The 21087-nt window shown below is 38.6% G+C and overlaps 1 protein-coding gene across 9 annotated transcripts in view; it reads left to right on the top strand.

Annotated features, from left to right (window-relative positions):
* Positions 1–21087, top strand: part of DOCK10 (dedicator of cytokinesis 10) — a 113072-nt gene that overhangs the window by 65572 nt on the left and 26413 nt on the right. For all 9 annotated transcript variants that reach the window (XM_026040042.1, XM_026040041.1, XM_026040037.1 and 6 more), the window contains exons 17-33: positions 1729–1916; positions 2561–2626; positions 3109–3201; positions 4951–5074; positions 5243–5364; positions 5963–6049; positions 6582–6674; positions 8593–8711; positions 11118–11187; positions 13680–13793; positions 14998–15069; positions 15570–15716; positions 16994–17077; positions 19024–19120; positions 19704–19748; positions 20229–20404; positions 20526–20642. In XM_026040042.1, the coding sequence (XP_025895827.1) occupies positions 1729–1916; positions 2561–2626; positions 3109–3201; positions 4951–5074; positions 5243–5364; positions 5963–6049; positions 6582–6674; positions 8593–8711; positions 11118–11187; positions 13680–13793; positions 14998–15069; positions 15570–15716; positions 16994–17077; positions 19024–19120; positions 19704–19748; positions 20229–20404; positions 20526–20642 (1814 nt within the window). The remainder of the gene's footprint in view (positions 1–1728; positions 1917–2560; positions 2627–3108; positions 3202–4950; positions 5075–5242; positions 5365–5962; positions 6050–6581; positions 6675–8592; positions 8712–11117; positions 11188–13679; positions 13794–14997; positions 15070–15569; positions 15717–16993; positions 17078–19023; positions 19121–19703; positions 19749–20228; positions 20405–20525; positions 20643–21087) is intronic.

Raw genomic sequence — 21087 nt, 5'->3', positions numbered from 1 at the left:
CAAGGACCATGTTTCTGTGTCCCAGTGTTGTGAAGAGCTCAGGCCTGTTTGAATTTCTCAAGTCTGTTGGAATTCAAAATACTTGCTTATTCCATCAGGGTCTCTCTTCTAAAGACTCTGTGTCATGTAAGGGGATAAAAGCGTGGTGGGACTTTTCAAGAGGGCAGGGGAAAAAGGGAATTAAATTAACAGTCACTGATACTCTGATGTCAGTGCAATCACAGGCACGTTTGTGTAGCTTGTTTATCTACTCAAGCAGAGCGGCTAGCCAGGGTCAAGGTGAGGTTAGAATCTGTTGGGATGAGTCTTTATCTACACATAAAGTTCTGGGTAGAAATAATGTCATGTATGCATGTTAAAAATGAAGACTCTGACTTTGAGACCTCTTCACATAGTGATAGATAAATACAGTTTTACTAGCATTTCAAAAGCATTTGTTGTTTTCTTATTAAAAGAAGCTGGTTCGTAGAAGGCCAAATGGCTGAACAGAATTGAGGCTCATCATGCTACCTGACTCATGCAAAATCATGTGATAGTATGAAGGTTTGCTTTTAAATATACCTTGTAGTAAGGTGCCCAGCCCCTGCAGAATCAATTAAAGTTCATTCAGTCTAAATTGCAATAGCTTTAACAGTCTTTTCATTTCAGGAAAACTTATCTTGCTGTAAGGCTGTAAAAACATTATAAAACTGTAACAGAAAACTTACTTGCTATAAAAAATCATCAAAATCTCTGTGAAAAGTGACTTCAGAGAGCTTTGAGAAGCACTCGCAACAACAATAATTGTTCTTAAAATGCCTCCTTCCAGTTGGAAGTGTTAATCGTGCTCAGCTAGCGCTAAAACGCTTTAATGCCAAGAGAAGCCAATGAAAAGGAAGTTGGCCACAGATCTTGTCAAGAAGTTGCTAGCGTGATTGTGCTCCTGGGGACTGACACTGCTCCCCATTAGCATCAATTTGCATTAGACAACAGAAGTGGATCTTTGTTTTAATCAGGCTTTATTTAGTGTGGCTATGCTAAGAGCTGGAGCCAGTGGTCCATTGGGAGATATTGTCTGAGGGCTTTTAGCATGAGACAAAACTTCCCTCCTTTCTGCTGTGTAAGGGGAAGAAGCTTCAGCGTAGGGAAGGAACAAACAGCTTCATGAAGCTGCTGCCTGTGCTGTGTGGTCCCAAGTGCTGCCCTCTGCGCTGAGCAAGGGCAGTTCTGGAGGCAGGGAAGGGGATGGCAGCTGCTACGACTGGTGTCTTTGCTACTTCAGGTCAAAATACGTGTTAAAACCCAGAAGCGACACCCCAGTCATCTGGAGCGAGGTCCTGGAGGATGGCTTGGCTTGTGGCCTTGCAGCCAGGGAGCTCCAAATCCCTATTCCTAGAGAGAGCTCAGAGCAGCCCTAAGTCAGTGTCCCAAACCTTCTCAGCCACTTTTGTGCAACCATTCCCGGAGATATCCCCGAGAAGATTACGTGTTTGTTGGTTTAATGGCACAGGTAGTGTACTGGTTTGTGATCCATACCAGTAACTTGTCTGTATGTGTCAAAGGAATTTTTTCATTAGTCTGTTTTACTTACGTGAGACAACCTGTTTAAGGGTGGTATTGCAGTTCTGGATTTACATGTATGCAAGTGAAGGCACAGTTTGACCTTTTGCGTGTCAGTATTACTTATTCTTAGTAGTATGACTTCAGAAACAAAACATAACACGATGTTCTCTTTTTCTTCTCTTGAAGACTGTGTAACTTCATCTTTTATTCCAATCAAGCCATTTAATGACATAAAGGAGCATCCACCTACAGTGGAAGTAGAGGAGTTTGTACAGGAATCAACAAAATACTCTCGACCTTACAGAGTATACAAGAACCAAATATATATCTATCCAAAACATCTCAAGTATGATAGCCAAAAATACTTTAATAAGGTACAGTATGTGATCAATTCAGGTTGACACTGAGTAGGTGTTTATTCTATGAACACTCATTGACATCAGTGAATAAACATCAGAAAGGATGGAAAAATTGCAATATGAGTCACCAGGTTTTTAATCGCTTCAATTTTTTGCAATCATAAAATTTGGGTACTAATGTTATGAAATAAGTGTAGGGATTAAAAAGCCTTTTAAATTGCACCAGTGATTCAGTGATTCAGAGACAGAATATGGTAATAGCTTTCTTGCCCTTTTCAAAAGGGCATTATTTAACGAAGTGGTGGATGCAGATTAAATGAATCTAGGGAATATTTGTATTTCTTAAATGAAACTTGGATCCTATTTGCATTTTCATGGTGATTGAAAATGAATTGAGGACAAGACACAAGTAATTGCTGGTCACTTGGTAATTTGCATCTATGCAGTTTTTGAGGCCTAGCTTGTGTTTTTCAAGTTCATCTTTGAAACATTATTTCTGATAATTATTGTAACTTGTATTTGAAGTTTTGACCCACTATCTGCATGTTCCTAGATTATGGGGAGGAAAAAAAAAAAACAAAAACCCTTTCACTCAATTTCCTGTATTTTTATGGATGTTCCATTTCTGATTGAAATTTCAACAAATTTCTCTTTTCTAGGCACGGAATATAACTGTGTGCATTGAATTTAGAAGCTCTGATGAAGAGGGAGCAAAGCCACTGAAGGTGAGCCGTGACAAAAGTGCACTTGAAGAGCAGTGTTTCCAAGAGCATGAAATATAAAACCCAGCAGTCAGGGCTGGGCTAATCTGGAGTATTTAAGAATAAATGTCATTAGGCATTCCTCAAGATTCGTGCTGTGGTTCTTGTTCACAAATACCCCAGCACTGGCTGCTGCACCGTGTTGGGCTGAACTAGATAAAAATGAGAGAGATTTTGCAGAAGTAGCTAATATTGGTAACAATGAGAAAGTAACCTGAGGACATTGTGGTGCTTAGTAAAATGTAGGATAATTTCCATAGAATCAATAGAGGTTGATGGTAATGTGTATAAATGTGTACAAAACAAATTTCACTTAGTGCTTCTTTTAGCATTTGATCAAAATATTTGTCAGTCTTTCATGATATTGAATTTAGCGTATGTGCCTAGTAGATGTATCAAAATTAGCAGAATTTGACAATGTATCTAAAGTCTGTTGCTTTTGTCAGTGTATTTATGGGAAGCCGGGTGGACCGTTATTTACAACAGCAGCCTACACAGCTGTGCTGCATCACTCCCAGAATCCTGATTTCTATGATGAGGTCAGTCCTTTTTTTTTTTTTTTTTTTTTTAACCTAACTGATTGGATGTTTGTTAATGCTGTATGTTTGCCATAACATACAAATATACATAAAGAAAGCTTATGTTGCAATTGCTTGTGTATCTGTATGGAAATTATGTCAGTTTACATAGTCTCACCTTTTCCTCTTAGATCACCTAGGTACAGTTAAGATGCTGTAGAATTTAGTAGGAACAGTTTAGCACTCTCAAACACGTGTCTGGTATAAAGCAGGAGTCCAGTTGTATCTCTGAACTTAAGGGGAACCGTAAGTATGATGTAGAGTGGAGCCAGATGCCAGAACAAATCCATTTCCGAGATGTATGATCTGCACCAGAGTGTGTGTTGGTGACCTGAGCAGAGCCTTGCTGGTGTGCAGTGGCTGCTGCTCTGGGCGATGCAGCTCCAGACTAGAGTTCCTACATCGGTCTTGGCCAGATGTTAGTTGTGCTTCATGTCAGCAGGCGTTCTGGCACTTCACCAGCACAGCGTATGACGTCTCAGGTTTTCTGCGGGTAAACTTATTTTTCACGTTTTCATTCTAACAAACTGCTTGTTTGGCATGTTGGTGTGCTGTCAGATGTATTCTGGGCTTCCTAACCCTGCTTTTTATGTGGTGATGATGCTGGCAAGTAACACCAGCAGTTAGCCAGTATTTTGCAAGTTTTTGGCATGATTTTTGGAGACCTTCCTCTTGCAATTTGCTTTACATAAAGTTGCATGAGGAAGACCAGCAGGTAAAATACAACTGCATGCAAAGTATTCATTTAACATTCCTATTTAACTGGTGGAAACTAAAGGATTACATTTTCAGAGGTCTTAAATGCCCTGTTCATTTCAAGTTGGGGTTCAGATATGACCACATCTGAAAATCTGCTTGAGCAGATTACTTCCAGTTTGAATGAGGAATTGAATTCAGGTCTCACTAGCTGTTCTGGGTGGAAGAGATGCTGACCTAAATGTGCAAAGTGCTAACACAAACAGCAAGTGAGGTCTTGAAAAGAATAGTGTCATAGAAAAGGTTCTTTGATCTTCGTGTCTGAATGACCATTCTGTATCTATGCTTGTAGTGCTGGACTTGCACTCACCAGCTGATTTTAATATAGGAAGCATTTACTAACAGTTCTTAAATTCTTATTAAAAAATTCATATAGGGCTATTCAAATATCCAAGGTGTCTATTTCAATAGTTCTTATGGTAATATGTTTTGATTACTATGTACCTTTGTTCCAATAGGTTAATAATATCTCAGAGCATAGTGGATGACATGATACTCATTTTCCTGGATGGGATTTGTAGCATTTGAGACTGATCTAGAATCCTAAATAAAAACTGTTTTTTTTTTCATGTCAGATTTAATTTTTTTGTGTGTGTGAAATGACAATGAAGCAATAGGAGAGACTTGGTTTTGATTTTTCTTTTGAAAGTCTTTAAAAGATGAATGGTGATTGGTAGTTATGGCTACTAGTGCCTTCTTCAAAGTAGGACCTTTCATTCTTTAGTTTTGTCTTCTTTCATTTTATGCTCTTTCATCATAAATACAAATATTCATCTGTAAGACAGAAAGGGGAAAAATTTATAGGTAAAAGTAATGGCTGATCATCCCAAGCAATTTCCTTACATGAACATGGAGAGGCTGTACCTAAATCTGTCTAAAATCATTTAGACCATTTCTGATGCCTAGTTTAATTGATTTTTAAACTAAATTGAGGTGTAACATTTTACATTTCAGGTGAAAATTGAACTTCCCACCCAACTTCATAAGAAACACCACATTCTGTTTTCATTTTATCATGTCACCTGTGACATAAATGCAAAAGCTAATGCCAAAAAGAAAGAGGCTCTGGAAACACCAGGTACCTGTAGTAGAATTACTTTCAATTCTAAATATAAATGATGTGCATTCAAATAAGGATTTGGGAATTTCTAGCTGGATGTTTTGTCTTCCTTTGAGCTTGTAGAGCCTGTTCTTTTGTTTTTTGATTTTTTTTCAACACGTGGGACTGATTTGTTCTTGTGTGCAGTGGGATACGCGTGGCTTCCTCTGCTCAAAGATGCCCAGCTAGCTTCCCAAGAGCACAACGTGCCAGTAGCAAGCAGCCTGCCTCCCGGTTACTTAAGCCTGCAAGAGCCCACGAGTGGAAAGGTATTAACCCATACTTGTATATTGTTCAATTTGCAGAGAGCGCCTATTTCACATGATTTGTACTTAAATAGAAGGGCAAATTTAAGATAACTGTTTCAGGCTAGATGTGCACAGCTGATGAGCTAATATATGTAGTAGTCTGTGAACCGCACATTGCTGGTTCGGGGCTATATATGTGAAAATTGTATTTTATAATTGTATATTCTTTAATGTTATTACCTAATTTCTCCAAAACCTTGGGAAGCCATGAAAAGGAACCCTTCACAAATTCAGGCCACATTGCATTCATTTTCTGGTTGACATGGTTTCCAGGCTATTTGAAGTGAGATTGCATTTTTTTTTCCTCACTGATACTGTCCAGTTTGAGTTATTTCTTGTTCCTTGTGTTTGTTTTACAATGTCTCAAGGACATAAATCTGGACCATTGCATGGCAGGGTTGGTGGGCTTATGCTGAAATATTGGTTTATATTGCACTGATTCTCTGGGTGTTTGTAAAAGTGCAGTAGCCAGCACACTGCAAGTGTGCAAAACTATGCAGTAAAAAGTGGTGCAGATTTGAATAGGCAATAAATAAATATATACTTTGTCTTTTAATAGCACATCGGCAGCGATGTAAAATGGGTGGATAGTGGGAAACCACTTTTCAAGGTGTCTACATTTGTTGTATCAACAGTAAATACTCAGGTAAGCTGGCTTTCCTCCTAGCTCCATTACCTGCTTCCCAGCAAAATGTGTCAAGGAATTATTAAGTAATGCTTTCTCTCAGGTCTTGTATGAATCTATTTGACTAATATTTAAATAATATTTTAATATAGGCAAGAAGACAATGATAGAGAACACCCTTTGTGGGGAAAAAATAAATTTGTTAAGATGATAATAGCAGAAAAAAATGTAGAATATCAGTTAAATTGTAAGCACTACAAACAAAGCTTGGGCACTGAAGGCCCCAAGGCCATGAGTAAAAACCTTATTGCTCAGAACACTAGAGAAAGACTGAACAAAGCACATTGAAATATGTTGGTTAGACTAAACATGTTGATCTGTGTTTCCACACCTCACTTCTAAGGCCATAGGTACCAAGTGTGCCCTCTGGTATCACATGGTTGCTGTGTCACACAGTTATTTTGGTATCAAAGTCATCATAATTAATTTATGGAATCAAATGCTAATCCTTTCTATAAAATGTAATGATGTGAACATTTGTTTATCATTTCAGGATCCATACCTGAATAACTTTTTCCATCAGTGCCAAGAAAGGGAAAAGGATTTATCCCAGCCTCCTACCTCAATGTTTATCAATTCTTGTAAGGTAAAGTACCCCACAGTAGAGAACTGTGCTGTAAAACCCTAATTAGGGCTTTCTCACAAGTGATCTGTTTTGCACAGTTCTAAACAAGGCACAGATTTACCAGCAGGCAAATGGGCCTGTGACAGCTCCCTCAGCCTTGCTTGGTGTGACAGATGTTGTTGGTCACAGGGCTGTTTCCAATCGCTTCTGTCACTTAGAGCATGGCTTCATCTTCAACTTTGATAATCTACAGTATGCAAAGCCTCAAATCCCATTAAAGGACGATGTTGTGTTGCTATAAGAGTGTGTGGAAAAGGAACTGTGACCTGCAGAGATGCAGATGTCCTGTTGTCTTTTCTTGCATCAAATATATTGCAGTTTAACTTCATAATTGTCTCTTCACATTTTGATTGTAAAAACCTGGATGTCAATCAAAGGACTATGTAGACCATTCTGCATGTCAAGGATCAAAGGTCCTTGATTGCCTGTCAAATTCTGATATCAGAAGCAGAGATGAAATGAATGTTCAAGAACTGCTTTAAAATGCAGCTGTATTCAGCAGAGGTCAAAAGCCATGAGAAAGGGACATAGCAGGAGCAAGCAGATTAGAAAAGCAGCAAGAAACTACAGTGCCAAGATGCTTGACCTGTTCTTGAATAGCTGAATTGAGAGTATTTGCTTGCTGAAGCAGGAAGAGGAGCGAGATGACTGCAGGGTGACTGACACTTATTATATCACAGTAACAACCCTAACACATAATACACATAAATTGTATTATTTTTATTTGGAGAGGTCTGTAAAGTCTAATAACAGTTTTAGGTTTGGATATTATCATCATGTAGATGTTTTTCCCTTTTTCTTTGTTGCTGTGTTTTCTTATTTCAGTGTTTTCATCAGATCTTATAAAGCTACTTGGAAAAAAAAACCCTTAATATTCTAACAAATAATTTCATTCTCTGAGCAATTTCCTAAGGTGAAATTCACTGTGACTGATTTTATTAATAGCTGCAGGTAGACCTGAAAGGGATTGCTTTGCTTTTAAGTACTGTCACTTAATGCTAGCTGATCAAATACATTATAATGCATATTTTCAAAAAAACAAAGAATCAAGGTTATATTTATGTTATACGTCTATCTAACTGTGAGTTTTTTGGAAAGACATAGAGCCTATGGGATAAAGTTTAGTAATCCATAAAAGTATGAGAGATTTCTATACAGTAAGCTAGTTACTTAAACTGCTGAAGATTCACTTTTTTGTTTTTATTTTTTTAGTATAGCTTTTTAAAAAATCATTTTTATTAAGAAATAGAGGTAATGTTTTATGGGATAAGGAATCAATTATGCAATATAATCAAAGAATAAGATTTTCTTTGCCAAAGTATTTTGGCTCTTATTTATAAAGCACTAATAGTTTTTCCAAAACACTCTGGAGTGGTTTGGAAATGAGTGAAAAATAACACTGAGAGGGAGGAATTAAAAGATTCATTTTTAATTAAGATTGTAATGCTGTCCTTGATCAGGGAAAATCATGTAGTGTCAGTGCAGTTATGTTACACTGTAGTACTGCCTTTTATCTGTGCTTTTAACCTATCTGCAACAAGTTGAGCTCATTACCTTTGAGCATAGAAGGAAAGGAAGTGGGTTTTTTGTTTGCTTTTTTTCTTTTTAAATGTCAGGAAATGAATGTCTCCCTTTAATCCCAGGCAGGACAAAATGTTGTCATTCTGAAATCTGGACAATGCATACAGTTTTGTGGATGGTCATGTTTAAACCCAGCCCTATGGGTTATTGATCCTCTACCACGTTGCACTGCTTTCCTGCTGCTGTAGCTCCGGTGGCTACACTACATCTTACCTGCTAATGAAGCAGAGAATCAGCTAGCATTGCTTGGTGGTTTGGGTAGAAAAAGTCTCATTTGTTTTCTTTATGTCCATTACAGAATTTGCTGAGGATTGAGAAGATCCATGTAATTATGAATTTTCTTCCTGTAGTCCTGAATCAGCTCTTCTGGGTTTTGGTGCAAAACAGTGATGATGAAGTTACAACAGCTGTGACCAGGTATCTGAACATTTTTGTAAGAGGAAGAGAATTCATCTGGAGCGAAAATGTAGATATTGGTCCACTTAGATTTGCCTTGATGAAGACTGACCACAGCACTTAGATTTTACTAGAGAAACTTGTCTTCTAAAGAATGCCTCCCTCCTAGCTTAAGACAAATCTCTGAATAAAATTTCAGATGATACGTATGGTTAACTCGTAGTTAATATCAGCCAAGAAACTATTGATCATGGTGGACAGGCCTCTCTGAAATAATCCCAGAGCAAGAAAAGGACTCATGTTCTGGGAGCTAACTGGTTTCTGATAAGGATGAATATCAGTTTTGATTTTTGTTTGGGTATAAAGATGTGTTTTTTCTCATAAAAAGATTTCATCATCTTACAAGGTCCAGCTTAGAGTCAAACAATCAGGTCACACTTCTGGGGCACTTTCTAATTAGAGTATTTGAACCATAACTGAAAAGCAGTGGAAACGTTATCCAGTAAACCAGCAAAGAGCTGCAGTGATTTGGTGAGTCTCACCCTGCACATAATGAAATTGTCTTTATTGATGCTGTTAATCAGGGCAGCAGAAAAAAAAATACTGGAGAGATTGTTATTATCATCACTGTCCTCTCCTGGAGGGCAGCAAGTTGCACTGCAGTTTTCATTGGCCACGGTGGTGTTTCGCTTGTACATCTGCCAGTGGAGGAATATTGGACTGTAGCTAGAAATAAAAAATAACATTCTCAGCCCTATGAGACTCATCTGCTTTCAGTGTTTGCTTTCTTTCCTCAGTTTGTTGCTCAGAATTAATTTCTGAGAGTTAATTGGGAAAATGTAAAGGTGCAAGTAGGCTGAAAGGCTCACCTTAGCCTTGGGAAGCTGGAGTGACAATAGTTTAGCAAAGGATCTTGGCACCTTGCATGGCAAAGCCCAGTTTTACCACACCTGGACCTAGCACTGGCAGAACCTCAGGCCCTGTCATTGGGCTTGTGCTCTAGTGTGTTTCATAAGTGCGTGTTGCTCTCAAGGGAGAGGCAATCGTGTCCTTGCTCAGGACCCCTTTATGGCCACCAGATCATTGGCATTACAGCCAGGCAGAGAGTATGAAGGACTGTCCTAACCTAGGATTTAGGTATCAGTGAATTGACTGTATAAGAGATGCTCTAGAAAAGGCTATTTTAAAATTAAATTTAATAAATTAATAAAAGAATGATATTTCTTTCACATTCTGAATTTTGACTGTGCACCCACCTGGCAAAAAATGGACTCTCAGTGCTTTCCTTGTCTTTGTGCTGGCCTTTGTGCTAGCTCTGTTGATGTCAACAGGAATATCGCATCTTCTGTGTGCACCATTCATTGATGTGTCCTATATACACACACATTGTATTTTGTTCTGAATAGCTTGGAGCAGCTCGTGTTGAATGTATTAAAAGCAACAACAGCAGAATGAGAGCACAGAATTGTTTGTATGCTGGGGGGAAAAACATTATCCTTTTTTATTCTCTCGTGGTTATTTGTTTGTCTTAGTGCCCAGTCATGCCATCATTTCTCTTATCTTTGCCAGAACTTGCATTAATTTCAAATTGGAGCAAAAGCTGAAGGACAGAATGGAAATAACCAGTTTTGCCAAGGCTTTTGTGTTTTGCTAAAAGTTGTGGTTCTCTTAACAACAAGAAATGAAATATGTGAAAAATACTGACTTAAGAATTAAAAAGCTTTTGAATCCAATAATAACGACTAGCAGAAAACACTCAAATCATGTTATCTAAACTGCTGATGTTTAGAATTACATTTTAACTCTTTTGGTTTTGCTGTTAAGTTTGGTTATTTTGGTTTAGCTGCTGTTAACAAGTGCCCTTGAATTTGAGCTCTAGGTCACTGTTTTTTGATGTCCAAAAGCCGCTGAACTGCCCTGGCCCAACAAGCTCTGTCCTCACCACCCTGTGCAGCACCAGGACGGGCGCTCGGGAGCTGGGGCTGGGGCTTAATCTGGGCCTGTGTGAGGACACAGAGGAGGAGCGGGACAAGCTTGGGGTGGGGATGAGGCATGTGGTTATGTTTAATTTACTCTCTAGACATCTGTAGAGCTCTGCAAAACTGCCAAGATCTGGCAGTTAAGATGAGGGGTGCATTGTGTTGTAATGACATAAATATCAGTACAGGTGTAATCATTAAACTGGTGCATTTTGTCTGCTTTAAGACACACAAGCATGCATAGCACCGTGACCCATGCACGTCAAGTGCCCTGGCAGTGTCTGTGTGTTGCCCAGGAGCTGGTTTTTGTGTGTGGTGTTCATCATTTGGATCACACTCCTCACGGGCTGCTTTTAATCAGATTGTGCTAATGGAATGATGTGATGCCTCAGATGGACTTTGTCTGGTGAAACAAAACAGTTCAGACTTTTCTTTTTGCCTCTTCTAGGGTTCTTACAAATATTGTTGCTAAGTGCCATGAAGAACAACTAGACAACTGCATCAATTCTTATGTGACGGTATGATGAGCCGCTTCTATACTGTTTTATATGTGTTTTGTCTGGCCTCTCTTAGTTGTATTCGCCTGTAGTTTTCTCTACACTTGCTTTGTAGCTTCCTCTGGCTTTGGACTGGAAGAGTGGGTGGTTGGGAAACTTAACAGGAGAATTGCAAGAGGCTGGTTGAAATTCTCTGCTCTTTCCCAAGAGTTTGGGACTATCTGGCATGGGGGTTAGAGGCTTCTTTGGGCTCCAGGCACCTGCTGTACAGCAGGGACATCCATAGAGTGTCCTCTTGTATCTCAGCTGCAGCCTGGCTCACATCTCTCCTCCACGTAGGAGGAGAAAGACCTGCTTATGGCTGAGAATTTTTCAACTTTTGCAGCATTTAGGGGAAGAATAAATATGTGAAAGAATGCAAAGGTCCAGCTAGGCAGATATCTGTGAGGAGCCAGTTCAATGCAGCTTAACCATTTGCAGGATTTCTCTTTCTGTGATGAGCTTGATTTCTTTAAAATATCTGGCCAGCTATATTATGTAAGTACAGGGTTACCCTTGTAGCTAACACATACCTGTAAGTGATAATTTTTATGAAAGAACCACTTCTGGCAGCTCCTCAAGTTTGCAAAGTTGTTGCAGCTTTCTTTATGAAGCTATTTTCAACCAGGCTTTCATTGTTTTGTGAAGTCAGAATTTATTTTAATTTCAATTTCCTGTGCCTGCACGTGTGTTATCTTACAAAAATTGCTTTCTTGTCTGTTGGGTCCAGAATGTTTGTAGCTATGCCCAGTTTGCTCAGCTTTTCTTTCCCAGTTTTTATTTTGAAAGAGGCTTTTTTTATTCATTATTTTTATTAAAGAGTCACCTCTCTAAAGAGGATCTTCTTGGTATCTGTGTTAACGGAATATACTGAATATCCACCAACTTGCCATGGATAATGCTATTGACCAGCAAGCATCTAATCCATAGTATATTAGGGTAAGGTCTTAGTAGCTGAAAATAGATGGTTTAACCACCAGTTTTGTGGTGACGACAGAAGAACTACTGAAAAAGTGAACCTTACTTAGCAGTATTTTTCTTGACGTCTTTAAAGTGTTTATTTCAAATGGCAGCATAGAAAATAGTAGGCTGTTGGAGGAGCTAAAGGGAGGGCTAAAGGCAGTGTTGCTGTCACTTATCCTCTTGGCCTGCTCTGGTTCAGTGGTGACAGCACTAATGTAGATGACAACAGAAATGCCAGCTCCCTTGTAGTCACACAAGTTTTGAGTGACAAATGTCTATGGACTTCTGACTGTAGTGGTATGCTGATGTGGTGTGAAGTAAGTTGCTTTGATAAAGTACCTTTCATTTGTGAATTATGAATAGTATATGCGATTCGGTGCCTCTTATTTAAAGTTTAAAAAAAAAAAAAGTGTGCAAGCAATACAGTCCTCATGGACTCTGAAGCTTCAGCACGTCCATGGGTAGGACAATGAAAATGCAACAGGAGTTAGGTTGCTAAATGGGAGAACTCTTAGTTCCAGCGTGAATGGCTTTTGGTTGAATGCTCCACAATATGGACTTACATTCATGCCTTCAGAAAGCGCATGTTTGCGGGTGTTTCCTCTGCAAGGAAATTAAGTAATCAATGCCTGCTTTAGAGATGCTGTCCTAGGAATAAATAAGTTCAAAATTGTCAGATGCAGTATTCATAGGAAGTTTAGGCTTAGTTAAGTGGACCTCAGAGCCAAACTGCATGGAGAACAGCTTATAAGATCTGCTTTGGAAACAAGGATGGATATCAATAAAAAGTTTGATGTGATGCTCCTCTCTTTTACTTACTTGCTTGTACTTACTGGTACTTACTCATAACTGATGCTGTGAGAGTTTGAAGGAAGCAATAATGAATTCCAGCAGCAAATTACTAGCTGTGAATAAAATGTTGAATAAACTTGTCCTACATACATGACTTCTGAGCAATTTGGTAGGGGAATCCTTTCCTGTAGGGAGTTGATTTCCAGAACAGGATATAGCTTTTCCCCTTCTAGTTCTAGTGGGTGCTCTTCACCTTTCAGGATGAAGAGTTGCTACCAGCTCTGACTGGCTGTTGCCACTGGAGGAAGGGAGCAAGCAAAAAAGTGGTCCTCACTAGGTGGGTGCAAAACCCTCCTTCCTTCCTGTGCTTGCTTGTTCTTTTTTTTTCCCGCCATGGTGAAAGGCAGTTTAGAAGAATCCCAGGATCTTATGCTCTTCTGGAAAAAATGCTTTATAGCAATAATTTTCAGTAAAAACTCCTTTAGTTCACATCAAGTTGAAATCAGTAGGAAGTTCTGCTTACAATTCAGATTTTGTAGGAAAGCAGTGTAGCCATTATTGCTAGGTGAATTAAACTTTGTGATTTTATTTTCATTCAAGTTGTTTTGGCGAGCAAGGATTGGTGGCTTTAGTGGCGTGTAAATAATTTTATCTCCTACTGAGACTTTGTATATATGTTTTTATATAGGTTTTAATGTATTTTTTCCCCCCTCCTTCAGTATGTGTTCAAGACCAAATCATTTGAAGAGAGGACCGTTCATGAAGAGTTGGCCAAGAATATGACTGGTCTTCTGAAGTTAAATGACCAAGTAACAGTGAAACAGGTCTTAAAGGTAATGGACACTGAGTTAGCATATTTGTGCCATTAATATCAGTTTCTGTCTGAGCCCCACTTGTGCTACCTTTTTCTCTCCTTCTTCTTTGCCGTATGAGTCGTGCCAATATTGAATCCTATGTCAGTTCAATAACTTTTTTAGATTTCCTACAGCTTCTGAACACAACATTTTTCAAAATACCTTGATTCGCATAATACCATTTTTCTTTTCTATTAGTGTTCATCTTATGTGAGAAACCTAATTGTTATGTAATGTGATGGAGGAAATTACTTTAGGATACCTGTTTTTTCTTTTAGAAGTTGTAGAATGAGAATATTCACATGTAAGGGGGCAATTATATCTGATTTAAGCTGCTCTACCTATGAATGGCAGTGAGAAAAAGGAGAATGAGGCTCTGTGATGCACCTAATGTGTTGATCAACATGCATTTCAGCACATCAGACCAGCTGTATGTCATCCACATACGATCCCCATCACCGAGGCTACAGAGTGCGGTGTAAGGGCTAGCCAGCCCAGCTTACAAGTTCCCAAAAGCAAAGACAGGCTCAGCTGCTTAGAGCTAGACAGTTTCCATTTTCCACGCTGGGCCCCTGGAATGGCAAAAATACTGGGGCTGGAACAGTTCTTTTGTAAGAAACCTGGACCATTAAATAGCCTTTATTGTGGTACTTTTGCAGTATCGAGCATGTTTTTGTATCCAATATCTCCTTAAGGAATCAATCTATATGCCACCCATTCACTATTACAAATAGTATTTGAGAAAGTGCTGTCTTATTCTGGGCTAAATTATCACTCTGTTGCAATTAATAGAGCACTTTATTCTCCACTTCTCCGTATCATGCATTTCTGTCAGGGTTATCTACAAACATAGAATGAAGACAGGCCTCACTAGAAATGAAAGAATTGTAAGAATAATGTTTGAACTCCTAATTCCTTAAAAGCCAAAGAGCCACAAGTACTAAGTGCCTGACTAGTGAAGGCCTCGGATTCTTGTAACCCTTCAGTTGGCTTCAGCTCTCTAAAGGACAAGATCCAAATTCAAATGCAAGTTATTCAGATACTCTGTGCTTAAGCTCTCTATTTATTTGTCATGTAGCATCTACTTGTGCATTATTGAGAAATGCAGACCATCTCTGCAGAGAAGAATTTGGGTTGTTAATACCTGTTTTTCCTAACCTTTTTGTTTTCTTCCTTTGAACAGCATTCCTGGTTCTTCTTTGCAGTTATTTTAAAATCAATGGCACAGCACTTGGTTGATACAAATAAAATAAAGGTAGGTTTTTAACAAAATTTTTCAGTTAAAAAATGAACAGATCCTGGTGGGACTAGAGTTGATTTTTATCAGCTTTGTTATGGATGAGTTAGGTGAGAATGTTGGCTGGATAAGCAGCGGATGGATCTGTAAAGTGTTAAATGAGTGATCTAGAGACTACTTTGTTTTGGGCAGACCTGGAGTATCTGGAGGTCAGCGTTTTGTGTGTGTGTGTGTGTTTTTTTTTTCCTGTTTTCTAATTTGGCCTGTCTTCTGCCTGGATTTCAAAGTTGCCTTTCCTATACTTGTGCTACAATCCGAGAATTGAATTTCCCAGTTCCTTATGTACAAGATTTTTATTTGGTGTTTATACTCGGAATGTGTCCATGAAAATCTAGACATTTTTTATCTGTTGTATTAAATAATCTGCATAATTGTGTCGTTACTCTTGGCCTGAGTGTGTTTTCAGGTTTAATATGCAGCACTATGCACTCTCAAGTGCTGATGTGTTCCCTGCTTAGGTTTCTCGAACTCAGAGGTTTCCAGAATCATTTCAAACTGAGCTGGATACACTTGTGATGGTCTTGGCAGATCACGTTGCTTGGAAGTGCAAAGATACTCTTGAAGAAACCAGAAATGCAAATCACAGCACTGCCAGGTTTCTCAAGGTGAGATGTTCTTTCATTACAGCAGCATGCACTTGTTTGCCCATACTTAATGCAAAGTTGAAGATACTTCTCTCTACTTGAAGGGAATAAAAATAATTCTGCATGAACAAAAAGTTTCCAAACTTATTACTGACCTGTAGTTCAGATTTTCTGTGCCCTTGGACTTTGGAGAATGCAGAAGCTTTAGATGTACCTGCTTTATTTCACTTTGAAGAAGCTTATTTTGCAAAATCTACTAACTCTTACATTCAATTATTATTTAAAAATCTTTCGGTAAGGAATGGAATTAACTGTAAGTGAGCTAGTACTGTAGCTATGAATGAGTGTTCATGCGTGGACTGATATTTCCTAATAACAGCTGGGGTAGGAATCTTTAAAATACCAGTATAAAAATTGCAAGTAGTATGCGAAAGACTGACCTACCCTCTTAACCCTGTAATGCCCTCTCATTTACCAAATATAAAAAAATGCATACAGGCTTTAGAGAAGTCGCTAGCAGTAGTTGTCCTGGTATTTCTCAGTCATGTTGACTTTCCCAACACTGAATCAGCTGTGGGGCATGGGGAAGAAAACTGCCATTCAATACATGGGTTGGACAGCCACTTACTTAGGGGCAAGAAACAAAGTACAGAACTGTCAGCAAAGTACAGAACACTGTATGTTGGTGAAACAGGCTCAAAGCTTTGTGCATCAGGCTGAAGCACTGCATTTATATGAAGCACGGCATTTATTGCTATATATCTGCAATAAAATCTTCCTGTGTGCTTTTTCTCCTGTTATACCTAAGTAAAAGAAATAGCATTTTTCCTGTCCACTGCATTGGCCTGTAGTGACAGTTTAGTATGGAAGCTGTTGCTGGTACATTGGCATTAAGGTGCATTTTTGCATGATGTAGGATTTTTTGAAAGATGATGTGGATTCGAGGCAGGAGCAAAGGTGCACGGTCAGTAACCGTGTGGTGCTGCAGCCCTGGTGCCACAGCAGTTTTACGTGTTTTTTGTGTGTGTTATTCATGTAAGCAGGGCAGATGGCTATGCTGCCATAGGGCAGATGGTTCCTTTTTACTTTTTCAAATCTGGTCTCCCAGGAAGAATTACCTAGGCTAGAAATGACCTGACTTTTTCCAGACTGGAGTTTGCATCAGCCTCATTTGGATGTTGTTACAAAACATGCACGGGGGTGTTGCTGATCTTGCAAAATTCAAGAGCAACCAAAGAAGTGGTGAATCCAAGCCCTTTTTTTGGCTATAAAATCATAATTCTGTCTTCTTTTCCTAGCGCTGCTTCACATTTATGGATCGTGGATTTATATTCAAGATGGTCAACAATTATATAAGCATGTTTGGAACAGGAGATAGCAAGGTATTGTGGCTTTTGTTTTGCTGTGGTGTTTTGTCTTCCCCCTGTCCCTCTAGATTGAAACTATTCATGATCTCTTCTATAGCTTCACCATGCTCAGAACTTGAGTTGGTAGAAGAATTTATGTTATGGTTGGATCAAACCACACTATATGATTTGAACTGTAAGATTACCAACATCTGGTAATCATTGGGGGCTTAAAGTAAGGGCATGTGAGCCCTTATCTACTGCTGCATAAGTTTAAGAAAGAACTTGCTATTAATTGAAAGTAACTGAGATGCTCTGCTCTTACCTCATTGATGATGCAAGGAGCAAACCTGCTCCAAATTAACTTGTATTTGCCACAAGGAAAGAATTTCCTCTAGGCTGAGGTTTTTGTGCTAAATATAGTTTCTTTTGTAGTGGCCAATAAATTTCAAACAGCAGCATGTTCCAGAATCATTCAGCTTGATTCCTTTGCTCTCTGTATATCAGAGGAGTTGCAACCTTTTTCTCCTACATAGCTGAATTTCTGAACTATTATACAGGAGTGGAAAAGAAAACCGAACATACTCAAGGTTTGCATTTTGGATGACTCAGCCTTCCCAAACAGGCTTACAAAACTTTTGTCCTTTACTTATTTGTTTATCATGCTTTAGTACTGATCTGTGTGTTTGTAGGTAATGAATGAGGTTATCACCTGAGGTTATTACTTTTTACTGAAGCTGTACATTGCATTCTGCACAGATCCTCCTCCTGTACTCTCTAGAATGGATTTAGTATGGAGCTTTTCAGCACTAATGTCATAACCAAAAGTCTATAATTCTGCAAATAACACTAGATCATCTGTAAATAGTTTCTACCTTTTCTCAGACTTCACTAAATGCATGCAGCCACAAAAGCAGATGTTTAATTTTACAAGTCAGTTAATGACCAGTAAAACAGTCTGTGATTTCTCAATGTTCAGAGCAGAGTTTAGCACCTGCTTTGCAGTAAGTGCCTATGTGTTGCCTCCCACATAGTTGCTGCTTGGAGCCATTCTAAGTGCTAGTGAAATGTGCTAGTGAAATGGCCCTTAAAGCACTTAACACCAAATGTGCACAGATGTTCATCAAATCACATCCGAGACCTCTGATCTTAAGGCCTGTCTTGGATTGTTTTTGTGCTCAATCAAATACCTAAACAAAAGTCAGTAAAGTTTGCTGCAGGGTTGTCTTTGTTTCTTTGTTTCTTTAAGTGATCATTTGTATATTAAAATTTTTACTATAACCTGACCTTCATAAAATCTGAAAGCATTTGTGATTGTTTGAATAAATAGATTGTGGCTTATCAGTGTAGTATTGCAGTCCAAATTTGTATCACAAATGAAAAATTGTAATTTGTGTTCCACAAAAGTTTCATTCGCAACACTCCATGTTTCAATATTTAAACATCAATCTAAAAGTCAGATTATCAATATTAGTATTTTTAGAAATATCCAAAAATTGAAATGTCTTACTGTTCAGGTCAATGTTAGTTTACGTTCCCTGGAAATGCCACAGTTCCTCTTGGAAAGCATATTCCAGGTGCTTAGTTTGCTTGTCTGCAGACCCTGCATTCCACATCCAACTGTATTTTCACAAGGTACTGTGGTGTTATTTCTGAGAAAAAATCTGCCCCCCCCCCCCTTTTTTTTTTTTTTTTTTTTTTGGTTAAAAAAAGTCTTTAAGTTCTAGATATCCTAGGCTGACTGTCAGTGGAATGGTCCAAGTTAGCCAGGATTTACAAACACTTAAAAACACAGCCAGCTTGAGGCCTTTGCTAGGACATATGTTTGCTTTGGACTGTTACTCTGTTATGTTGGTAATAATAAGCCCAAAGATTTCACTGGAGGATGACAGTATGGATTTTGAGGTAGACGTTCCTGCAAGCCCGTCTTACCATTTTCCCAGTTCTCATGTAACTGCTGTTGACTGCTGTGATTTTTTCAGACTTTGCATCAGTTCAAGTTTGACTTCCTCCAAGAAGTTTGTCACCATGAGCACTTTATCCCTCTGTGCCTGCCCATACGGTCTGCAAACATCCCAGGTAATTATTCCCACCATGTACCTCAAAGGACTTCTGTGAGGTAGAGTTAATTACCAAGTCAAAGAGCAAAGAGAACTAACTTGCAGAAACATCATCTGCTCTCTAAATATGAAGACCCCAACTGGCTTTTCAGATGTGAGACCTGAACCCCTGTTAATGCAGTGAGGAGGTGGGAGGTAACTGCTTTGGAATGAGTGAGTTGAATTTGGGTGAGACCTGGGGTTCCCACTTGCTATGAAGCTCTAGGGAATGACCTTGCCTTGAGCAGCACACTTTGGAGAAGTGCAAAACATTGCTTAGTGGTTCATTTTCTAGCAGTTAGAATGCAGACTGGGGAAAACTGACAACTGAATTTAAACTGTTATTTTATATGAAAGAATTGTTCAAAATTTCATTTAAAAGGGAGCAATAGAAGCTGTTTCACTAAAATTTCTGGGTTTTCAAGGTCCTTTTTCCTCTTCTCCTTTCTATCCTCCCTGCCCCCCATAAAGAAATGTGTACTTACACTGAAGTATAAAAGTAAGTTTCTGTAAAAATGCTCGATATTTGCCTATAACTATTTTGTATTTCTGACAAATCGAAGACCCTGTGACACTTTCAGAATCAGGACAGGAATATCGAACATCAGGTATGAACAAAGTGACTGCGTAAGGAGTAAGTAGAATTATGTATCAAGAGCTTAAATGTGCTCTTCCACCATTGCCTCTGAATTGTGACAAATTCTGACACACCTTTTCTAAAAGCAGAATTTGTCTGGATCTCTGTTTCAGAACTCTTCAAGCCAGAATTTGGGAATAACAATTTGGACTCTGTTCCTCAAAGAAGTGAATAGATTCTTATTATGTGTGGAACATTTGAATTTATCATGTTGTAATGTGTCTATGCATCTAAATTGTATTTCACTTTTAAATTATAAAAACTGCAAGATTTCTAGAAATATTAGATAAATTTATTCTCACAAGCCTGAGATTCAGATGGGCAATCAGGTCAGGAAATCAGGGTTCATGCTTTAAAGCAGTAGAATTTGCTAAAAATTTGGAATATGGGCAAGGATTGTTATATGCAACCTGTGTATTAATATAGCCAGTCTTGTCTGTTCTGTTCAAAGATATTCCTGAGTACACTTTGACCAATGAATTTTGCCGTAAACATTTCCTAATTGGAGTCCTGCTGCGGGAGGTTGGTTTTGCCTTGCAAGAAGACCAGGATATTAGGCACTTAGCTTTGGCTGTGCTTAAAAATTTAATGGCAAAACATTCATTTGATGATCGATATGCAGAGCCGGTAAGGAAATTGGTTTTTTTTTTTCACTGTTTCTGTTTAGTACTGTACATACATGAAATTTCCTCAACTATCGGTATATGTGAGTTAGTTTCTTCAGATTTGTTTATTTCTTTATTTCTAGGCAAAACAGGCACAAATAGCAAACCTGTACATGCCTCTTTATGGGATGCTTTTGGACAACATGCCAAGGATCTACATGAAGGACATGTTCCTTTTCAATATCAACACTTCCAACCAGGTAATTTTACATGTCTGTGCAGAAGGGTGAAAGGGTCAGGCTGAGGTTTAAGAAGCTCCATCATGTGGGCTTATTCCTCAAAAAATTAGTGTAATCATAGCTTGACTCTCAAAGCTAGGAACAGATCTCTGCAGGGACTCTGTGTCCTTTAGTCCTTCCAGCAGACCGGCCTGTTTCATCTGTTAATTGCTGACAGCATTTAATGTTCCTCTCCTAAGCTATGCAAATGTTTAGGAAGCAAACACAGTTAGACTTGATCTGTCATTCTGAACTCGGCCTGTGGATGGTTTCACATTACAGGTAACTTCTCAGTGTGTTTATAGTGAACCTTAATCTTCTAAGACTGTCGTGCCTCATCAGCTCAAAGTGGATTTTCAAGCTGAATATCTTAAAAAAAAAAAAAAAAAAAAAAAAAAAAAAAGCTGTAATGTATTAAATCAAACCA

The sequence above is a fragment of the Nothoprocta perdicaria genome, unplaced genomic scaffold (assembly GCF_003342845.1).
Source record: "Nothoprocta perdicaria isolate Ctin4 unplaced genomic scaffold, notPer1 scaffold_25, whole genome shotgun sequence".
In the NCBI taxonomy this organism is placed as follows: Eukaryota; Metazoa; Chordata; class Aves; order Tinamiformes; family Tinamidae; genus Nothoprocta; species Nothoprocta perdicaria.
The sequence above is the reverse complement of the archived record's forward strand: the minus strand, read 5'-3'. Positions and strand labels throughout refer to the sequence as shown.